At 38.3% G+C, this 16799-nt stretch overlaps 1 protein-coding gene across 2 annotated transcripts in view; it reads right to left on the minus strand.

Annotated features, from left to right (window-relative positions):
* Positions 1–16401, minus strand: part of nectin3b (nectin cell adhesion molecule 3b) — a 54075-nt gene extending 37674 nt beyond the window's left edge. The window contains exon 1 of one of the 2 annotated variants that reach the window (XM_043221969.1): positions 16230–16401. In XM_043221969.1, coding sequence (XP_043077904.1) covers positions 16230–16323 — 94 coding nt within the window. In that variant the 5' untranslated portion in view covers positions 16324–16401. The remainder of the gene's footprint in view (positions 1–16229) is intronic. The other variant, XM_043221968.1, reaches the window with a different exon arrangement.
* Between the last annotated feature and the right edge of the window lie 398 nt (positions 16402–16799).

The following is a 16799-nucleotide window of genomic DNA, read 5'->3' on the forward strand; positions in this document are numbered from 1 at the left end:
AAAGTAGTTATTTTTTGCAATTCCGCTGGCGCTACAAGTAGAGCAAAATACACACCGTTTGTCCAGTCTGTGATGAAACAACAAGCAATAAAAGGCGGATATGAGAAAGCTCATATTTGGCTCATATTTCACCCCTGAGAAAAAAAAAAAAAAAAAAAAAAAAAAAGAAAAAGAAAAAAAAAAAAAAACAAACAAAAAAGGTTTATTTAGCGCTGTGAAATACGACCCAAACATTTCAAAAGATTTTAACTAGTTTGATAACAAGGCAACATTAAAAAGAATTTAAATAATAATAAAAAAATATATATATAATAAAATGCTTATTTTTCATCTAGGATAATGTGTAGAATAATAAAATGCTGTAAACGGTCAAATGTTATAAATATATGATTAAAAAGTATTAAGATTTTTTACAAACTCCCAAAAGGAACTATTCTGTCCCTCTCTTATTTGATTTTTTTTATTTCCAGAGGCCTGAGCTAAAAATAAGGATTTCTGATAACATGCCTGTTTCAGTCTAGTTTCAGCATGTCTAGCCACATTCTGCACACAGGAGACCATTTTACCAAAATCATGAGCCAAATTAAATATTCCCTAATGTTCCCTAACAACTAATGCGTTTTATTAATTCAATTACTTCAGAGTCTTAGAATAAAGTTCAGCAGAGACAAAGCTGTGAACCAAATACATTTTTGAATGGTGTAAACAAGCACGATACAAACTCATGAATGCTCCAGAGCACACAACACACTCACTGCATCATCCACACACACACACACACACACACACACAAATCCATACAGCCCGAGAGGTCAGAGCAGCACAGGAAGTTAACTGTCCTGACAGCAAGGACACCGAGCTCCCAGAAGAGTTCGCTCTCTATTCTGCCTCAGTCAGCTATTCCCTCACACGCGCTGGCTACCTGCAAGGTGTGTTGATGCATGTGAGGGTGCCTGCGCGTGTCCGCAAGAGAAGCTGCACGTCTGTGTCCGTCTCAAAGACAGTTTGTATTCATTGCACATGGCAGGCCGCGATGGAGCCAGCACCTCTGCCATGATTCAGCAGATGGGCTTAACGTTGACATATCTTCCCTGAAATTAATATTCATGGAAACATAAAACAAGCTTAATCTCACTTTCCCTTTGCAAAAATAACCGAAATTCATTGAAATAACCTGCTGAATTAAGGGTACTAATGTACGTTATTTAGCTTCTTCATGTGAGAAAACAACAATCTTACCTTGACTTTTTTTTTTCTTCTAGAGTAGATTTGGGGTCCTAAAACAAGCTATTCTGATGGATGGATGGATTTTTTGTATACTACAATTATCATCATCATCATCACCACTATTACTATTACTTCCTTATGGTTATGCCTCTTTTGCCATTTACTATATTACATAGATAAGCTGGAACTGACCTGCTTAAAATGCATTCTTCCCATCTACGTGACAAACCAAATCCTCTGACCACCTTCTGACCTTTTTGGAGAACCTCATTTTAAAATATAACATTGAACAATGATAAATGACCACTGGCGATGTAAAGGAGCAGCATGTAAAGCCATACAAAGAAACAGGTGTTCTGGACAGAGAGCTTAACATGACTGCATCTGCACACGTCAGACACACACACACACACACACACACACACACACACACACACACAAAAGTGAGATGCTGATGAAAATAGACCTGAGTGATTGAAGAGCTCAAGGTTGTTTAAAGAAAACGTCAGGCATGTGGGATGGAGCTTAAGGTCGTATGACAATAGCGCCGTGTGTAAATCTGCACATAAAGACACTGACAGCCGCTGATGTTAAGGGTTACACCATTTTTGTTTGTAGCTGCAGAAGTGGCTTCAGGTTTCACATAAATGTGGTCACTGCATCTCCAGCGGCCTGAGCACTCAGCAGGAACGCACCAGGGACCTCAAATAAGTCTCCTTCTCTCTGAAAAAGACAAACAGCCTGACCAAGCTCTACACAAGGTCTCAAAAATCTCCACAAATTTTATGCTTTGAACGTTTCTAAAACCGGGCTTGAAGATTTTAAGCTCCATTTCTTTCTCCTACATGTCAGCGTTTACCTCAAACATTTACCAGGGTGTTCCAGTTTGGCTGGTTAGCATAACAAAAGAAGTTTCGCGCTTAACTTATTAACAGCAAGACTGCAAAACTAAGACCAACTAGACGAGAGATTCACCGGTTGTCAGCAGGCAGGCTTCTCAAAGAACGGCCAACCACTGGTGACAGAAAACAGAGCCACTTCTCAACATCGTGGTGCAGGGACTCGCTGAGCAAGAGACCAGCGGGAATGAGTGTTAAGAGGCCGAAAGTGTGTGTGAAAGCCTGTGTTGTGACAGTCCGAGCGGTGGTGTCTTCAGGCCAGTGGTGAAGCTGATGCTCTCACACAGAGATGGTGGTTTTGGGAAGAGTGACTCATGGGGCTCCTTCAGAAAGCTGCACACTAGCTCCAGTCTAGACCACAGAGAGGCCGGGAGCCTGCCAGAATCTACCCCATACCAGCACAAACAGTCAGCGTGAGGGGAAGGCGGTAGCACCAGAGAATTCTGGGACTGAGAAGAAAAGTGTGACGGAATCTCCTTTAAAGCACCCAAATACAAAGTCAAATATAGCACAAGGAACCCCCGCAAAATCATACATGCACCCTAAAATAAATGTTTTGGACTTTTTTTTCATGCTTTGCTTTGTTCATATGAAGTATACTCCAAAAATGTTTGATATAGTTGTATATAAAACAAAGATTAATGGAGTTAATTTTAGAAGAAAATACTACTTCAGGTTTATACTTAATATGCCAGTTATCTGTAATTGTTTTTTAAATTCAATATCAATTTTGGAGAAAAAAAATTAAATAAAATCACGTTTATGTAAAAAAAAATATATATTTTAAATATATTACATGTTTGTGAAACTTTATATTGTTTTTTAATATTAATTTCTATAGTGTATAAATGTTTAAATGTTGTATACTGTTTTTTGTAACTAAAAAAAGATTCTCGTTTTGTTTTACAAGAAAATACTTTAAGATTTTTCAATTAAAAATTTTCACTTATTTGAATGTGCTGCTGCTTTTTTTTTTTTTTGCATAATCATAAATGAAAGGTTTGTCAGATTAGCACATTTCCTCCACGTTGTGAAGTTACAGGATTTTGACGATCGTGTAAAGATATTATTGATGACATTGCAAAAACAAAGATTATGAGGGCAAAGCTTCACGTTCGCAAAAGTGCTACTCAGATGTGACAATGCACAAAAATAAACCTTTTTTTGCTGTAAAAATCCCTGATTGTGCCACGTGACTGAAAAGCTGCAACAGCACAAAGGATAGCGCAGCAGCTCAGGTCATATTCTAATGCTGAGTCACAGTGTCTCTGTTCCTCAAGCTTCTAATCAGTCAACCTCACTGAGCTGCAATTCACAAGCCACTGTTTTCTAATGGTCAAAACAGCAATGGAAAAATAGCCGTTTCTCATCTCCTACGTCAAAACCTTAACACTTTCCTTATTCTTCCTATTGCGCCAGCGGAACAAACCAATGTTTTCATTTTACTTTGGTTGTCTTTTCCATCCCTCTGAGGTTAATATCATTCCATATGCCTGGTTAAAATGAGACCAGAGTGAAAGGAATATATAGGGTGAAAAAAAGGGAAGCAGCCGAGGAGGAGAAGAAAAAAAGACAGATAGGTTTCAAATGCTTTTGAGTAGTTCAATACGTTCTGGCAAAGAGAATTCACACTGAACAATATCATCTGTCCCAAAATCAGATGTCACTCTGACTATAATAGTATTTTTAAAATAAAAATGTTTCAAAAATAAAATTGATTTATTTAAAGAATCTTTAAGGAACCGTGAAAATTTGAAATGAATGAATAAATTAGTGAATACAGAAAATTAATAGTAAAACAATATATTGATTGATATATTCACTGATTTAAATAAATAAACAGAAAAACAATTGAGCAACGTACAAAAGTAACCGATACAATAAAAATGCAAGAATAAAAAGTATTAAAAATAGAAATATTACAAAATAAACCAAAAATACTCAAATAAATAAAAAAAAAACCAAAAAAACAACAAAAACAAATAAATTAATGCACAGAAGAATGAACAAATTAAATTAACTTTTGAAATTTTAAGTACCATTAAATGGCAAAATGTGCAGCAAATAGGATGTGTATAACTCACACTATGCTACTGAATGGCTTTAAAAGTAACTCATAACATTGGACACAAATCATTTAGACTTCTTTCATTTAACTTTTTCACACAATCAGAAACCTCTTGCTGTATGGAAAAGTTGCATAAGAATGCTTCAATAATTCTGCTTTTTGGGTTTGGAACAACATGAAGGTGAGGAGATTGTGAGCTACTCCTTTAACTTTTAGATGTGACTCACATCAAAGCTGAGGTTGTCTGAATAAAAACCAGCCAAGCCCTTCATTTCTCATGGGCTAAATTACAGAGCACCCCATGTGCACTCAACCCCAACGCTCCCTGCGAGACCCCTTTTTTCCACATGATAACATAAGAGGTCTCCGAACAGTGATTTCCTTCCTTCTCCACTTCAAAACACTGCTAATCACACCATCAACTATCCCAATTTAATGCTGTTCCCTGGGCTCTCAGCACACTATTCACCAAGCAGCAGCAACAGGAAGATTAATGAAACATGGCTTTAATGTGTGTTGCTAATAGGAGGAGAAATGCTTTTCTTATGGGAAAGTCCCAGTTGTTTCCGCTGTCCAGCCAACTTGTTTCCTCATTCCCTGCAACTTCTCACAGAGGCTACACACACTGGGCAAAGAAACTTATGTTTCATTCCAAAACCCCACTGCCTATATAGGCAGCACACTAACAGTCACAGAACCTCATTGACCTGGAATACTGTACACCGGCAGCAAGTCCACGTAGTGTACAAATAAAGTTCCTCAAAGGACGAGTTTGATATTAGCATGTTGCTACGCTAACAGTGTTATAAACCTATTTCAATTAGATTTAGCTTTAATATATAAACTACAGTTCAAATCAGTCAGGTTTCTTTTGAAATAAATTAATAGGCCTACTTCTATTCAACAAAAACACATTAAATGTTTAAAATTAAAATAATTGCATGTTTCTACTACTGAAGCAAAAAATTATCAGATTTCTGATGGGAGCAACAATTGTTTTTAATATTGACAAATGTTTCTTCGACATCAAAATCAAAACATTAGAATGATTTCTGAAGGATCATGTGATACTGAAGACTACGAAGCTGAAAATTTAGCTTTGTCAAAGAAAAATTACATTTGAAAGTTTATTAAAAACAGAAAACAGCTATTCAAAATTGTATTTTGACTATTTTTGATCAAATAAAAGCAAAAGAGACGTCTTTCAAACACAGACACACACACACAAAAACATTTTTTTCCCTTTCAAGAAACCTTATATGGCAACATAATGCCTACACCTTCCTTTGAGCCTGGAGTGTTTTTATAATGCCTTAAAATGCTGCCTACGTAGACAGCTTGCAAGGATTTGAAACAAAACAGTTCTCTAAACAAGGAAGTGATGAAATGCCAAATGCTATGACAAGAGCAGTGATTTCGATCCAGACTGGATGTACAATATTTAGATCAGACTAGTTAGGTCATTTGTTTCTACATAGTTCATCCAGATCTGATATATAAAGGGCCGGTTCCAATCTCAAGCACAAATCCCATTCTGGGATGCATTAGCATGGTGAGGACAGATTTGAATACACAAGGCAAAGCGGGTCTCAAGGATCCGTCCGACCACAAGTCTCTGATGGGACAGATGGACTCTTGCTTTAAAACAGACTGCCTTTAGGTCAGCCCATCAAGTTTGAGCTGCGACAAGGAGGGACCGAGGAATGAGTGGTTTGGGGGCCGAATCCATGCTTGAGCGTGGGAGTCGCTAGTTCCTCGCTGTGGTAGGTGAAGCAGAGCTCCAATAAGACCTCCTAAACAAACAGAGGTCTGAACCTATGGGAGATTTTCTAACGTCTAGGAAATTTGCCCAGCGTATCATCCTAAAAAATCCCTTTTCAGAGTCCATATCCCGGATAGGAAAACAAGAGAGAGGGAGGGTACATGTGCTCACACACAAATTCAGCTCAGCTTTGCCAATGCGGAGGATGTTGGAATACAATGAGTTTACTTGAATGATGAAAAGAGAGAACGAGCCAGTCTGATCTCACTCTGTGGAAGACAGCATGTAAGAAAAGAACTGACTCAGAAGTAGGCCTAGTTCTATCAACTGAACTGCGACTCTGCATTCATTTTACATAACTCGCACGAAACAAATACGCTAATAGGAAACTATGTTGCATGTTGACAAAATGAGTCAGATACAACAAAATCAAGAGTGTGGTCATGTTGTGTCTCCTACAAGATTTAGATTTTGCAGCTTGGGATCTAATAAAATTGCGACATTAAGATATTCAATGTAATGTGCATTAAAAAGAAAACAGCTGGGAGTCTAGGAGTCAGCTGTCTGTCGTAGTCCTCAAGATATCAACACAATAACAACAGACAAAATATTGTCTAATATAGTCAAGGTAGATTTAAAGTGAAAATTTATGAATTGCTCAGACATTATTAGTTTTTAGGATCCATGTAAGTTAGTTAATTATTACCGCTGATGTGAACTGTAATAATTATCTTTTCTGGCAGGATAAGCAATATCTATAGAGAAGCTTGGTGTTGACCAACACTCTGCTGAGAGTAATTGAACTAATAAAAAAAAAAAAAAAAAAAAAAAAAAAAAAAAAAAAAAAAAGTGTGTGTGTACAGCTTGCAATTATGTATATTACATATGATCTGGGATTATTAAAATAAACTGTAGCATTCAACAAATCTTTTAAGAACAATAGGCTATAAATGCTTTGCAAAGTTTTCACATCTTCAGTTACGTTCATTATTTGTAGCGTGCATGTCATCCAATAACTACAGGAAGATTTTTGTTTGTAATCAGAAATAAACTTTCAAATTCTGTTACACACAAAAAAAAACAAAGTGTGTTTTTATCAGCCACAGAAAGATGTCTCAGCTGTATCTATAACTGAGGAGAATCAGTGCATCATCTACGCATCTGATCATAGTTTTGGTTGGTGCAACAGGTGTAAATATTTATCGTAAAGCTGGACGCTGCAAAAGGGCTTACACTCCGTTTTTCGTGTCTAACTGGTGCAACCAGTCTCTGATCTTCATAGTGTTTCAAGAAAAACTATCTGCAAAACTCGAATGAAACAATCTCCGCAAGAAACCTATCAGCAAAAAGCAAAAAGGATGGTCACACTAAATGTTGATTCAATTTAGATCCTAGAAGTTTTTTTGATAATTGATAAAGAAATATATTTCTGTCATTATTTTTGACAGCAACCTCATTAGATATATTTTAAGAGTACACGCACACAAAACAAGCCCGTACTATAGTCTAACAGACTTTCTTTCATAAGCTCTGATTTAAAAGCACTGAGAAACTAATTAAAGAGTGAGAGGAGACAGATGCACTTGGGTTCAGCACATGGTTACGGATGAAAAACACATGAAGATAAAATAGATGAGTACTTAAATTCAAGCGAACACCGACAGTCTTTCAATCACAAGCCCTTCACAAAATCAAAAGACTTCCGGTGCCGCAGTCTCAGAAGTTAAAGGGTTGTCTCCTGGAGGCGTCAATGGCAAAGCATTCACATCAAGGAGGAATGTTAAACCATGAACTCCAAGAACTTCAAAGTCCCTCATGTGTATGATATGACAACTATGGTATGCATGATGAGGATGGCGATGATGATAACAGAATGTGAAGTCACATGCAGAGTTCCCCATTTGCCTGCAATCATGACAGAAAACATTATGCCACATCAGACCGAAGCCATTCAGTGACGTCGGCGGCGCGGAGCTCGGCAGCTTTTATAATTACAGTCGCTGTATAACGTTCCGGTACGTTTGAAAGAAAGGGAACACAATTACAGAGATCCTCGTCTGGCGTGGCTGTCAGAATTTCGTTTCAGAGCGTGTGCATTCCAGAGTGACAAAATGAGAAAACCAGGAAGACTCCATCAGTGGAACGCCATTTAAAAAAAAAAAATGCCAGCACACTAAAGATATTGAGAAGTTTGAGTGCTCCAACCAGGCCGAACGGAGATCAGGAACTGGGCTGCAATCTAGATATTTCCATGAATGATTAAAGCACGTGTGCGTTCACAGTGGAAAGGATTTTAGCAGAATCATTTCCAAAAAAGGTGGCTAGACTCTTATCCTCTTGTTGAACTGGGGGACACGTCATTCAGCAGAAACCTACTTATTTAGTAGTTTTCAAAAAAAAAAAAAAAAAGCTGTATGTTTATTACCTTAACATCAAATGTATTTGAATTCTGTAATTTCAAGCAATGCCAAGCCATACACATTAATCTTGAAATATAAATTTGATCTGATTTGCACTGGCCAATAACAGGATTAAAAAAATGCAATGCGAACACGTATTCCAAAACAGAACTAAATTATTCTGAATTAGCAAAAATGTGCCCAATTGTGATCGGCCAATGCTGTGGCCAATAAAAAGTTTTAAAATAAGCAAAAGTACAGAAGTGAAGTGTGAAATGTGGGCAATTATTTAAATACTCAAATGCATTTCTTCCAAAACAGAATTATCCTGAATTAGTACAAATTAAAAGTTGAACTGTGATTGCCCACTTCTTTAGTCAATAAAAGATTTTAAACAAGCAAAGTATATAAGCAAATAAAATAAAAATGAATGAAGCTAATATTAAATGTGCAAGTATTTAATTAATCGAATACATTTCTTCAAAGTGCGAAAACAAACGGCTGAATTGTCAGTTAGATTCTCAGCACTACATTCATTTAGAAATAAGTCTTTAATATGTCTATGTTATAAAATCCCCATTACAAGACCAATGGAAACTGACTACTAGTTTTACACACTACTTGTGATAATCCAAAAATCCAAAGATGTCAAACAAGACAATGATGTGAAGCAGTGAAGAGGGCTGCTTCAGGGGATCAGCCAGCCAAACATAGTTCACACCCTCAAATGCTGATAAGTGAAGTGGATATATTAGAAAACCGGTGTAGGAAACGAATGTCCACTTCACGGTCCCAGCATGCCTGTGAAGGCTTGCCGAAAAATCAGGAAAGACTGGTGTTCACTGAGAAGTAAAAGGCACTGCATTCAAAGTGAAACAGAACAGAAGGTTGTAAAACAGCTCTGGTTTTCAACTGAGCTAAAATGTACAATTAACCACCACAATGGCTCAATCTAAAACAATCAGCACCAAAATCTTAAAAACGTGTGGTGATCGATAAAAATGACCTCTGCATTAGGTTAAATCTACATTCCGACTCCAGCTAGTGTGGACAATGGTCTTAAATCAGACTCTAATCCGCTGCATTCCAAGCATTTTAAAACAGGCTTAAAAAGTTTCATTGCACCTCAACCAAACACTGCACTGCCTCAAAGGAATAGCTCACCAAAAAAAAAAAAAAAAAAAGCTAAATTGCTGAAAATGTAATTTGCCTCAGGCCACTGAATGGGTGCCGTCAGAATGAGAGTCCAAACAGCTGATAAAAACGTCTTCAGTTCAAGTCTTGTGCTAAAACTCCAAATCATAGTTTCTGGTTAAAATGAGTCCTCGGTTATAAAAAATTGATTTCTTCATTTAAAAATGTTGTCATGACTGAATCAAGAGAGAAATGTGCACAGATCAGGCACAACAGCACAAGGCGTTAGCTGATGATAAACTGAAGTCTAGAGAACTATTGTGATCTTTTTATTAGCTGTTTTGATGGCTCCCGGTCACTATTAAGCACGCAATGCATTGCTAAAATTCTCCTAATCTGCTCCAATGGAGAAACAAACTCATCTACATCTCAGCTCCTCAGACTTGTGGGTAAATGTATGAACTATTCATTTAAAAAGCAGCGGAATTACAAACATGTCCTTGAGTATATGCTTTTGTGAACCCCTTACTGGATTGGCATTAAGAATCAAATTTATTTCATGGTCACTATTAATGCCTTCAGGATATTTTAGCGATAACATTAAGATTGTCACAGAGACAATGCGGGTGTTCAGGAATCCAGTAGCTATATGATAACACACACCATTGCTAAGTGGAAGTCTAAACTGTCAGTAAATTATCAAAACACACATACATAAACGTAATAGGCCTCTCATTAAAACCTTCCAGGGCTGCGGGCACACACAAAGAGAGGGTTGAATTGACAACACACCAAACACAAACAACCTTTTGTAAGGAGCGCTGTGGGCACTCTGAGAGACCCTAGGGATTTCCATGTGTCCCGGGACGATCTGAGAAATATCTCAAACGTCCACACAATGCAGCAAACACACATAAACTGGGCCAGAATGCATAATTCTGGAAACACTATAGAATATTAAAGATACAGAATCAAACAGCCTTGAGAAGAGAAGAAAGGTGGGGAACTGTGGGAGAAGAAAGACACCATGGCAACAAAACAGCACTTAAGAAAAGAAACAAGTCGGGATAGATTACACTTCGCATGAAATCTACGCACTTTCCCTTCTCTATGTCATAACATCACGCAACAAAATGACTTGCAGGTGTTTTGCGACGTTTAAACGGTTCCTCCTGGGCAACTTCCATGTAGAGAGGCAACTACAAGCAAACCAGTACTAGGTTGACTTTTTGTGTTTGCACCGTTTATAAAACTCTACACATAAATGTATGTAAAACAATGTTATCGTGCAAGATAATGTCTCCAAGTAGTCTCTTGCACAACGTGATGTAAAGACCTCAAAACACATTTACTACACGATTTTCAAATTAATACATTTTGATGTTTGCATCATGACCAGCTCCAAATGTATGACTTTTCTGATGTAGTAAACATGCTCTGTAGCGCACCTGGTATAGATCGCATTGTATTGTCAAGTCACAACACACATTAAAAGAACTCAGACTTGTAGAAATGCTAAAATTACACGAATGCTTCAGCAAGCGTGTGTTCATCTCACACTTGCTTTCGGTTAGGTTATAGGTAGGGTTTTGTGTAGGTGGTATGCTATTTTGAACCACGACAGAGCATTGCACTCGCCAGGCATTTCATTTCTCTGCCTTGATACAGAAACCATCATTATAAAAATGTTGCCAGATCTACATTCATCCGCGTTTGATAAAAACTAACTCACATTTAGTGCCACTCACTGGACCCTTCATTTTAAAGGTGTCACGGATACGTACAAGAAACATCAAAACATCAAAAAAAGCCACCACTGGCAAGTTTTTCCCAATGAGACCGGTTATAAAAAAATTAATTCATCATGTTTAAATCCATAGCAGAGTATTCAAGCTATGACTTTCTCCCAAAATCTGTTTGGAATCATCATAACACTCTCCAAGGTGTAACCAGCAGCAGAGCAAAGATCAAAAAAAAAATATCTATGATCTAATCAAGCCATAGAAAGAAGTCAGAAAGTACACACAGAGTGAAAATGTCACTGTTAAGCAAAGACCACAGGCTCTTAGAAGACACACGGCTCATCTCCCCACCCACAGAGAGACAGCTGCTTGATGAGGAGGTCACTGAAACACGGCTGCCCTTCATGCTCCAGGCAAAAAGCTGAGCCGGTCATCTTAGAGATTAATACTGCACTCAGAGATCACTGACTGTCTGTTTGTTTCTCTCTTATGTTAACAACAGCACCATCGCAACACACCCGCACACAGACAGCATCCTAAGCTGGCCTCTCCATTATTGCTTGGGCTTAATCCTCTTTTGCAACAGAGGGACAGATGAATGAATCCCAATTCTCTACAGCACTGACATCTCATCGACCCCCTCTTTAAATGTCACAAAATTTTAAATCGATCTGTGTCGGCTATTAAATCTCCCTGTGATCCTTAATTTCAGAAAAACCTGTCTATTTTTGTTCTTTTGCACAGCGCACCTCAGTTCGGGGGAGAAAAAAAAACCATTGCTGGCAGCGCTCTGTTTTCAGTCTTTGATGGTGCTAAGACAGCTCATCTTGATCCTGCAGGGTACAACAGAAGAAAAGTTTTTGTGGAGAAGTGCAATAAGCATAAGGCTAGTCGAATACTTGTTACAGACTAAGAAAAAAAATAACATTCAAACTTTAGAATCTGATTTTTTGTTAAGGCTGTCAAAGTTGTCATGCATTAAAAAAATAAAAGCCTGTCATTAATTACTCACCTTCATGTCAAAAAAGCAGTCCCGTAGCTTTATGAATTTACGGTTGAACCCAGATATCACATGGACTATTTTAACAATGTACTTACTACCTTTTCGAACTATTAATGTTATTTGAAATACTAATACTGTTTGTCTCTCAAAAAATGAATCGCTGTTGTACTCTCAATTGTAAGTCGCTTTGGATAAAAGCGTCTGCAAAATGACTAAATGTAAATGTAAATGTAATAATTTGTAACATTGTACTGTCACTCTTTAACAATTTAATGCATCCTTGCCAAATATTATTACTCATTTCTTATTTTAAAAAACATTTTCTAACAGTAGTGTACATGTGTAGCTCTGGGAGAGTTAAGGGGAGACATCAGAATCACAACTGGTACAGAAGGTGAGCTCGCTCTCCACCATGCGCCCTGCGCCGACTGGCTCTCACAAGCACAGATGAAAGGGTCTATATAAAGAGGTCATTCATTATTCAACCCCGCTACAAAGCAGCGTGACCTGGAGCGTCAAAGTGAAGAAATCTTTACTCCTACAACCACAAAACATGCATGTTTTTCGTAGGTTATTCATGAATAAATAATGAATAAGGGAGCTGGCTAAGGCATCTTAATGTGTACGTATTGATGCCTTAATGGTCCTGCGGACAGAACACTTTGTTTTACCTCACAGATTCCATGTCCCAAGCATTACAACATTATCAACAAAATCATGTTACAGATGGAGCTTACTCGCAGACGCACCGCCGGCCCCGTCCATTCTGTCTTGATAAGAGAGAGCACTCAGGGGGCCGGGTAGCAGTGATTTAAGCTCTAGAGAAATACATAGAGATTGAGAGTGTTGAAAGGATTGCATTTAACACCACTAATGCTTCAATTCCCACATCACCTTTTAGTGCTTTTATCGATCGGAGAAGAGAGTCGAGATGACAGTCAAAGAAGAATTACAAAGAAAAAAGTTATTTATATAATTTACTCGATGTGAATATTATTAGCCTCTGATATTAGTGGTTCCTGGTTCTGGACTGGCACGGATTTAAGGCCCCCGGAGATGCTTATTTTTCCAGAACAGAAGGTGTGGAGTGGTTCCAGACTAGACAAAAAAAAAAAAAAAGGGGTTTTTGGCTGAAGCTGACATAATCGGTTAATATAATATGTGTGTGTGTATTATATATATATATATATATATGTATATATATATATATATATATATATATATATATATATATATATATAGTTGTTAAAGTGTACTGCAGTATGTGATAAACCACCACTCAAATGAAGTGCTCATGCAGAAGAAGTGGGTTTCTTTTGGAAACTACAGTCTTCTTTCTAGTGACGTATGCTGGAATTCTCAGGTGGTCTCAAAACAATGCAAGTAATAGTCTAAAATAGTTTTACTTCCAAGAATTAAATAGGAATTAGCAATTCACAAAGGTCAAGAGCTCAGATTTAGGACACATAAACATAGTTGCTACTGACATTTGATACATTTAAAACTACTTACCATTCACACTTGTTGAGATGTTGTTAGGTAATACTTTAGGAAACTCAATAGTCTTCAACAAAAACATGGAATTTGTACCTCAAGCTCAGAAACAGAACACCTAAGCATACCCTATTCATAGAAAGTACCATGATAATCAAACAAAAAAAAGTCTAGATACTGATATCACTCGCCTGAAATAACACGACACGTGGAGAAAATCTGCCTTTAACAAAGAAAAAGGCCTGGGAGAAAATTTAAAGTCCAAGTTATTAACCAACCAATTTGATTCAGGGATAAAAATGGAACACGGTGACAGAGACAGAGAGAGAAAAGCAATTAAGACGACATGAATGAGATGGAGCGAGGAGCAGTTCGAGAGAGGTAGAGAAAGACCGGGAGCGAGGGAAGGAGGGAGGGTGGGATACACAGAGTGGAATGCCAGGGCTAATCCCCAGCTCCTGTGTGGTATTTTAACTGTTATTCTTTCCTCCTCTCTCTCCTCATTCCCCTGCCGCCATCACTCACTGCAGTGCAGTGAATGACCACACCATGTCTGGACAAACCTAAGGTCAGGAGACGCAGTGGCCGACCCCGCTGGACACAAGGTCTTGGAGTCAGCTGGACCGTCTGGCCTGAAATTAGTCTCCTTTAAGGGTTAGTACAGCCAGAAATGTACATTCTGTCATTCAATACTCACCGTCATGTCGTTCCAAACCCCAGGACCTTCGTTCATCTTTGGAACACAAATTATATATTTTTGCTGAAACCCGAGAGATTTTTGACCCTGCATAGAAAACAGTGCAACTGAATTGTTCCCAAACCCAGAAAAGGTCTCGTATACAAGGTTGTGGTACTCTTGATAATGGTGGAAGAGTCACAGGAAAGAAGACATTGAAAAAGTCTCCATACTATCTTTGTAAAATTACAGTTGAACCTTTGATGTCACATGGACTATTTTACCTATGTCCTTACTTCCTTTCTGGGCCTAGAACGTGTCAGCTGAGTTGCAGTCTATGGAGGATCAGATAGCTTTAGGATTTAATCAAAAATATCCTTATATGTGTTGCGAAGGTGAACAAAGGTCTTACAAGTTTGGAACGAAATGAGGGTGAGTAATTAATAACGAGTTTTATTTTTGGGTGCACTATCCCTTTAAACAGAACACGATATTTATAAATCACAAAACACTAAGAATAAACCAAGTCTCAAACTTTGCTACTAGACCAATAGAAATGCAAATGAAATGCATAAAGTTACAAAGTAACGCTTTGAAACACTCCATCTCGATCGAAAACGTTTCATGTAACATTGACCTACATGTCACAGACAAAAACGGCAATTGTTTTCATGCCCAAGGCCCGATAAATACTGGAGAACAACGGAATTTGCTGTGAGTGAGTGATCGATGGGGCGCGAGGACACCGTCTCGCGCAGACAAACCGGTCACTATGGATACCGCCCCACTGTGCACGAGCCGGAGTGCGGTGTTGTGGTCTGACCTCTGTCTGCATGTGTCCCCTACAGCTGCAAAATGATACACAGCTGAAGCCCGTTGCTAAAAGAAGGCAACTGCGGTCGTGACAGGTGTGCTCGCAGACACCAGGACAGTCAGGGACAGACTGAGTTTGACTGTCAACGAGAATCGTGCCTGATGGGAAATCTCGTTTAAAATTAACTGCAAGGTTGCAGGTATGACCAGCTGAAAACCGCCTTAGACCAGCTAGAACCCAGGTAGCGAGCTTACGCTGAATTCATTCATTTTATTCTTGTGGCGGACATGCGTTAGCAAGCGATGTGCAAAACCTAACGCAAATGTCAAAGTTGGGTCAAAATACTTGCGATGAAGTGACTGGAAACTAAATCGCTTGTCCGGCCCACAAACTTCCAGTTCAGTCCATATTCAGATTAACTTTCAGTCAACAAACGAAGCAAATAAAACGAGCTCTGTTTTTTTCTGCTACGACCACGCTTTAAAAAACAAACAAACAAAGAGCGCAACATTTGGCGTGGATTACGAGCTGGCAAACAATTCCACTGCCAACATAAATGTCAAGGGGTTGCTTCGAGTATCCGACAAAGGCGTGAGGTTAGAAATAAATGTTTATTTATATAGAAATAAAAACAGCGACTGTTTGTTTTTCGGTTTCTGCCAGGATGTTTCCATGGCAGCTGAATCTCAGTCCTCGTGCGAGATTCCTGCGTTCGCACAATCAGCGTGGTTTGAGGAAAAATAGCGGACTTGGTACAATTAAGATGGCTAGATGTGGCTTCCAGGGGAAATAATTGTAAGGTATCCTAAATGAATTCGCCTAAACCTAAGTTTTAGAAACTTTTTTGGGGCACAAACGACGTTGCACGGTGACGTTTTGGAGGACTGTCCGCGAGCCTGGACGGCGTCATGTTCACGCGCTCAATACTTTCCACAGACCGCTGGATTCCCCCAAAGTTTGCCAAGGGCTTGCGCGCGCACGACACAGCAAATAAGGCATGATCAAACCTACCTGACATAAGTGACAGGATGAGCAGGACCCTAACATTCAGTCCCGGGTGGATCGGGTTATTCCTGAGATAATGGGCAGTCATTGTCAGCGCCATATCACCGCCCGTGCTCTCGCTTCTCTCGTTCCCCGAAACTCTGAAAGCTCCTCAGCAACAACTCCATAGGGACAAGGCTGCGTCTGGACCGTACCACTCCGCCTCTCCGTTATGGGGGTGTGTAGTCTCACCTGGCTATGTAGACCATTATTTGCAAAACAAAATGAAGTAGCTGACTGATCAACAAGTTCTGTATTATATATATATATATATATATATATATATATATATATATATATATATATATATATATATATATATATATATATATATATATAATTTTATATAGTCTACATAAAATCACATCTAACCTAGCTAAAAGTATAGCAATTTATTTGAGTCTGCAAAAAGATCATTTTGTTTTACCAATTTTTTTTTAACAAATTCAAATACATGATGATTATATTTTGCATACATGCACGTTTTACAGCGCCTCCTTCATTTTAAACAAGAGCAAAATGTATATAAGCACGTGA

This window comes from Puntigrus tetrazona, chromosome 21 (assembly GCF_018831695.1).
Source record: "Puntigrus tetrazona isolate hp1 chromosome 21, ASM1883169v1, whole genome shotgun sequence".
Lineage (NCBI taxonomy): Eukaryota > Metazoa > Chordata > Actinopteri > Cypriniformes > Cyprinidae > Puntigrus > Puntigrus tetrazona.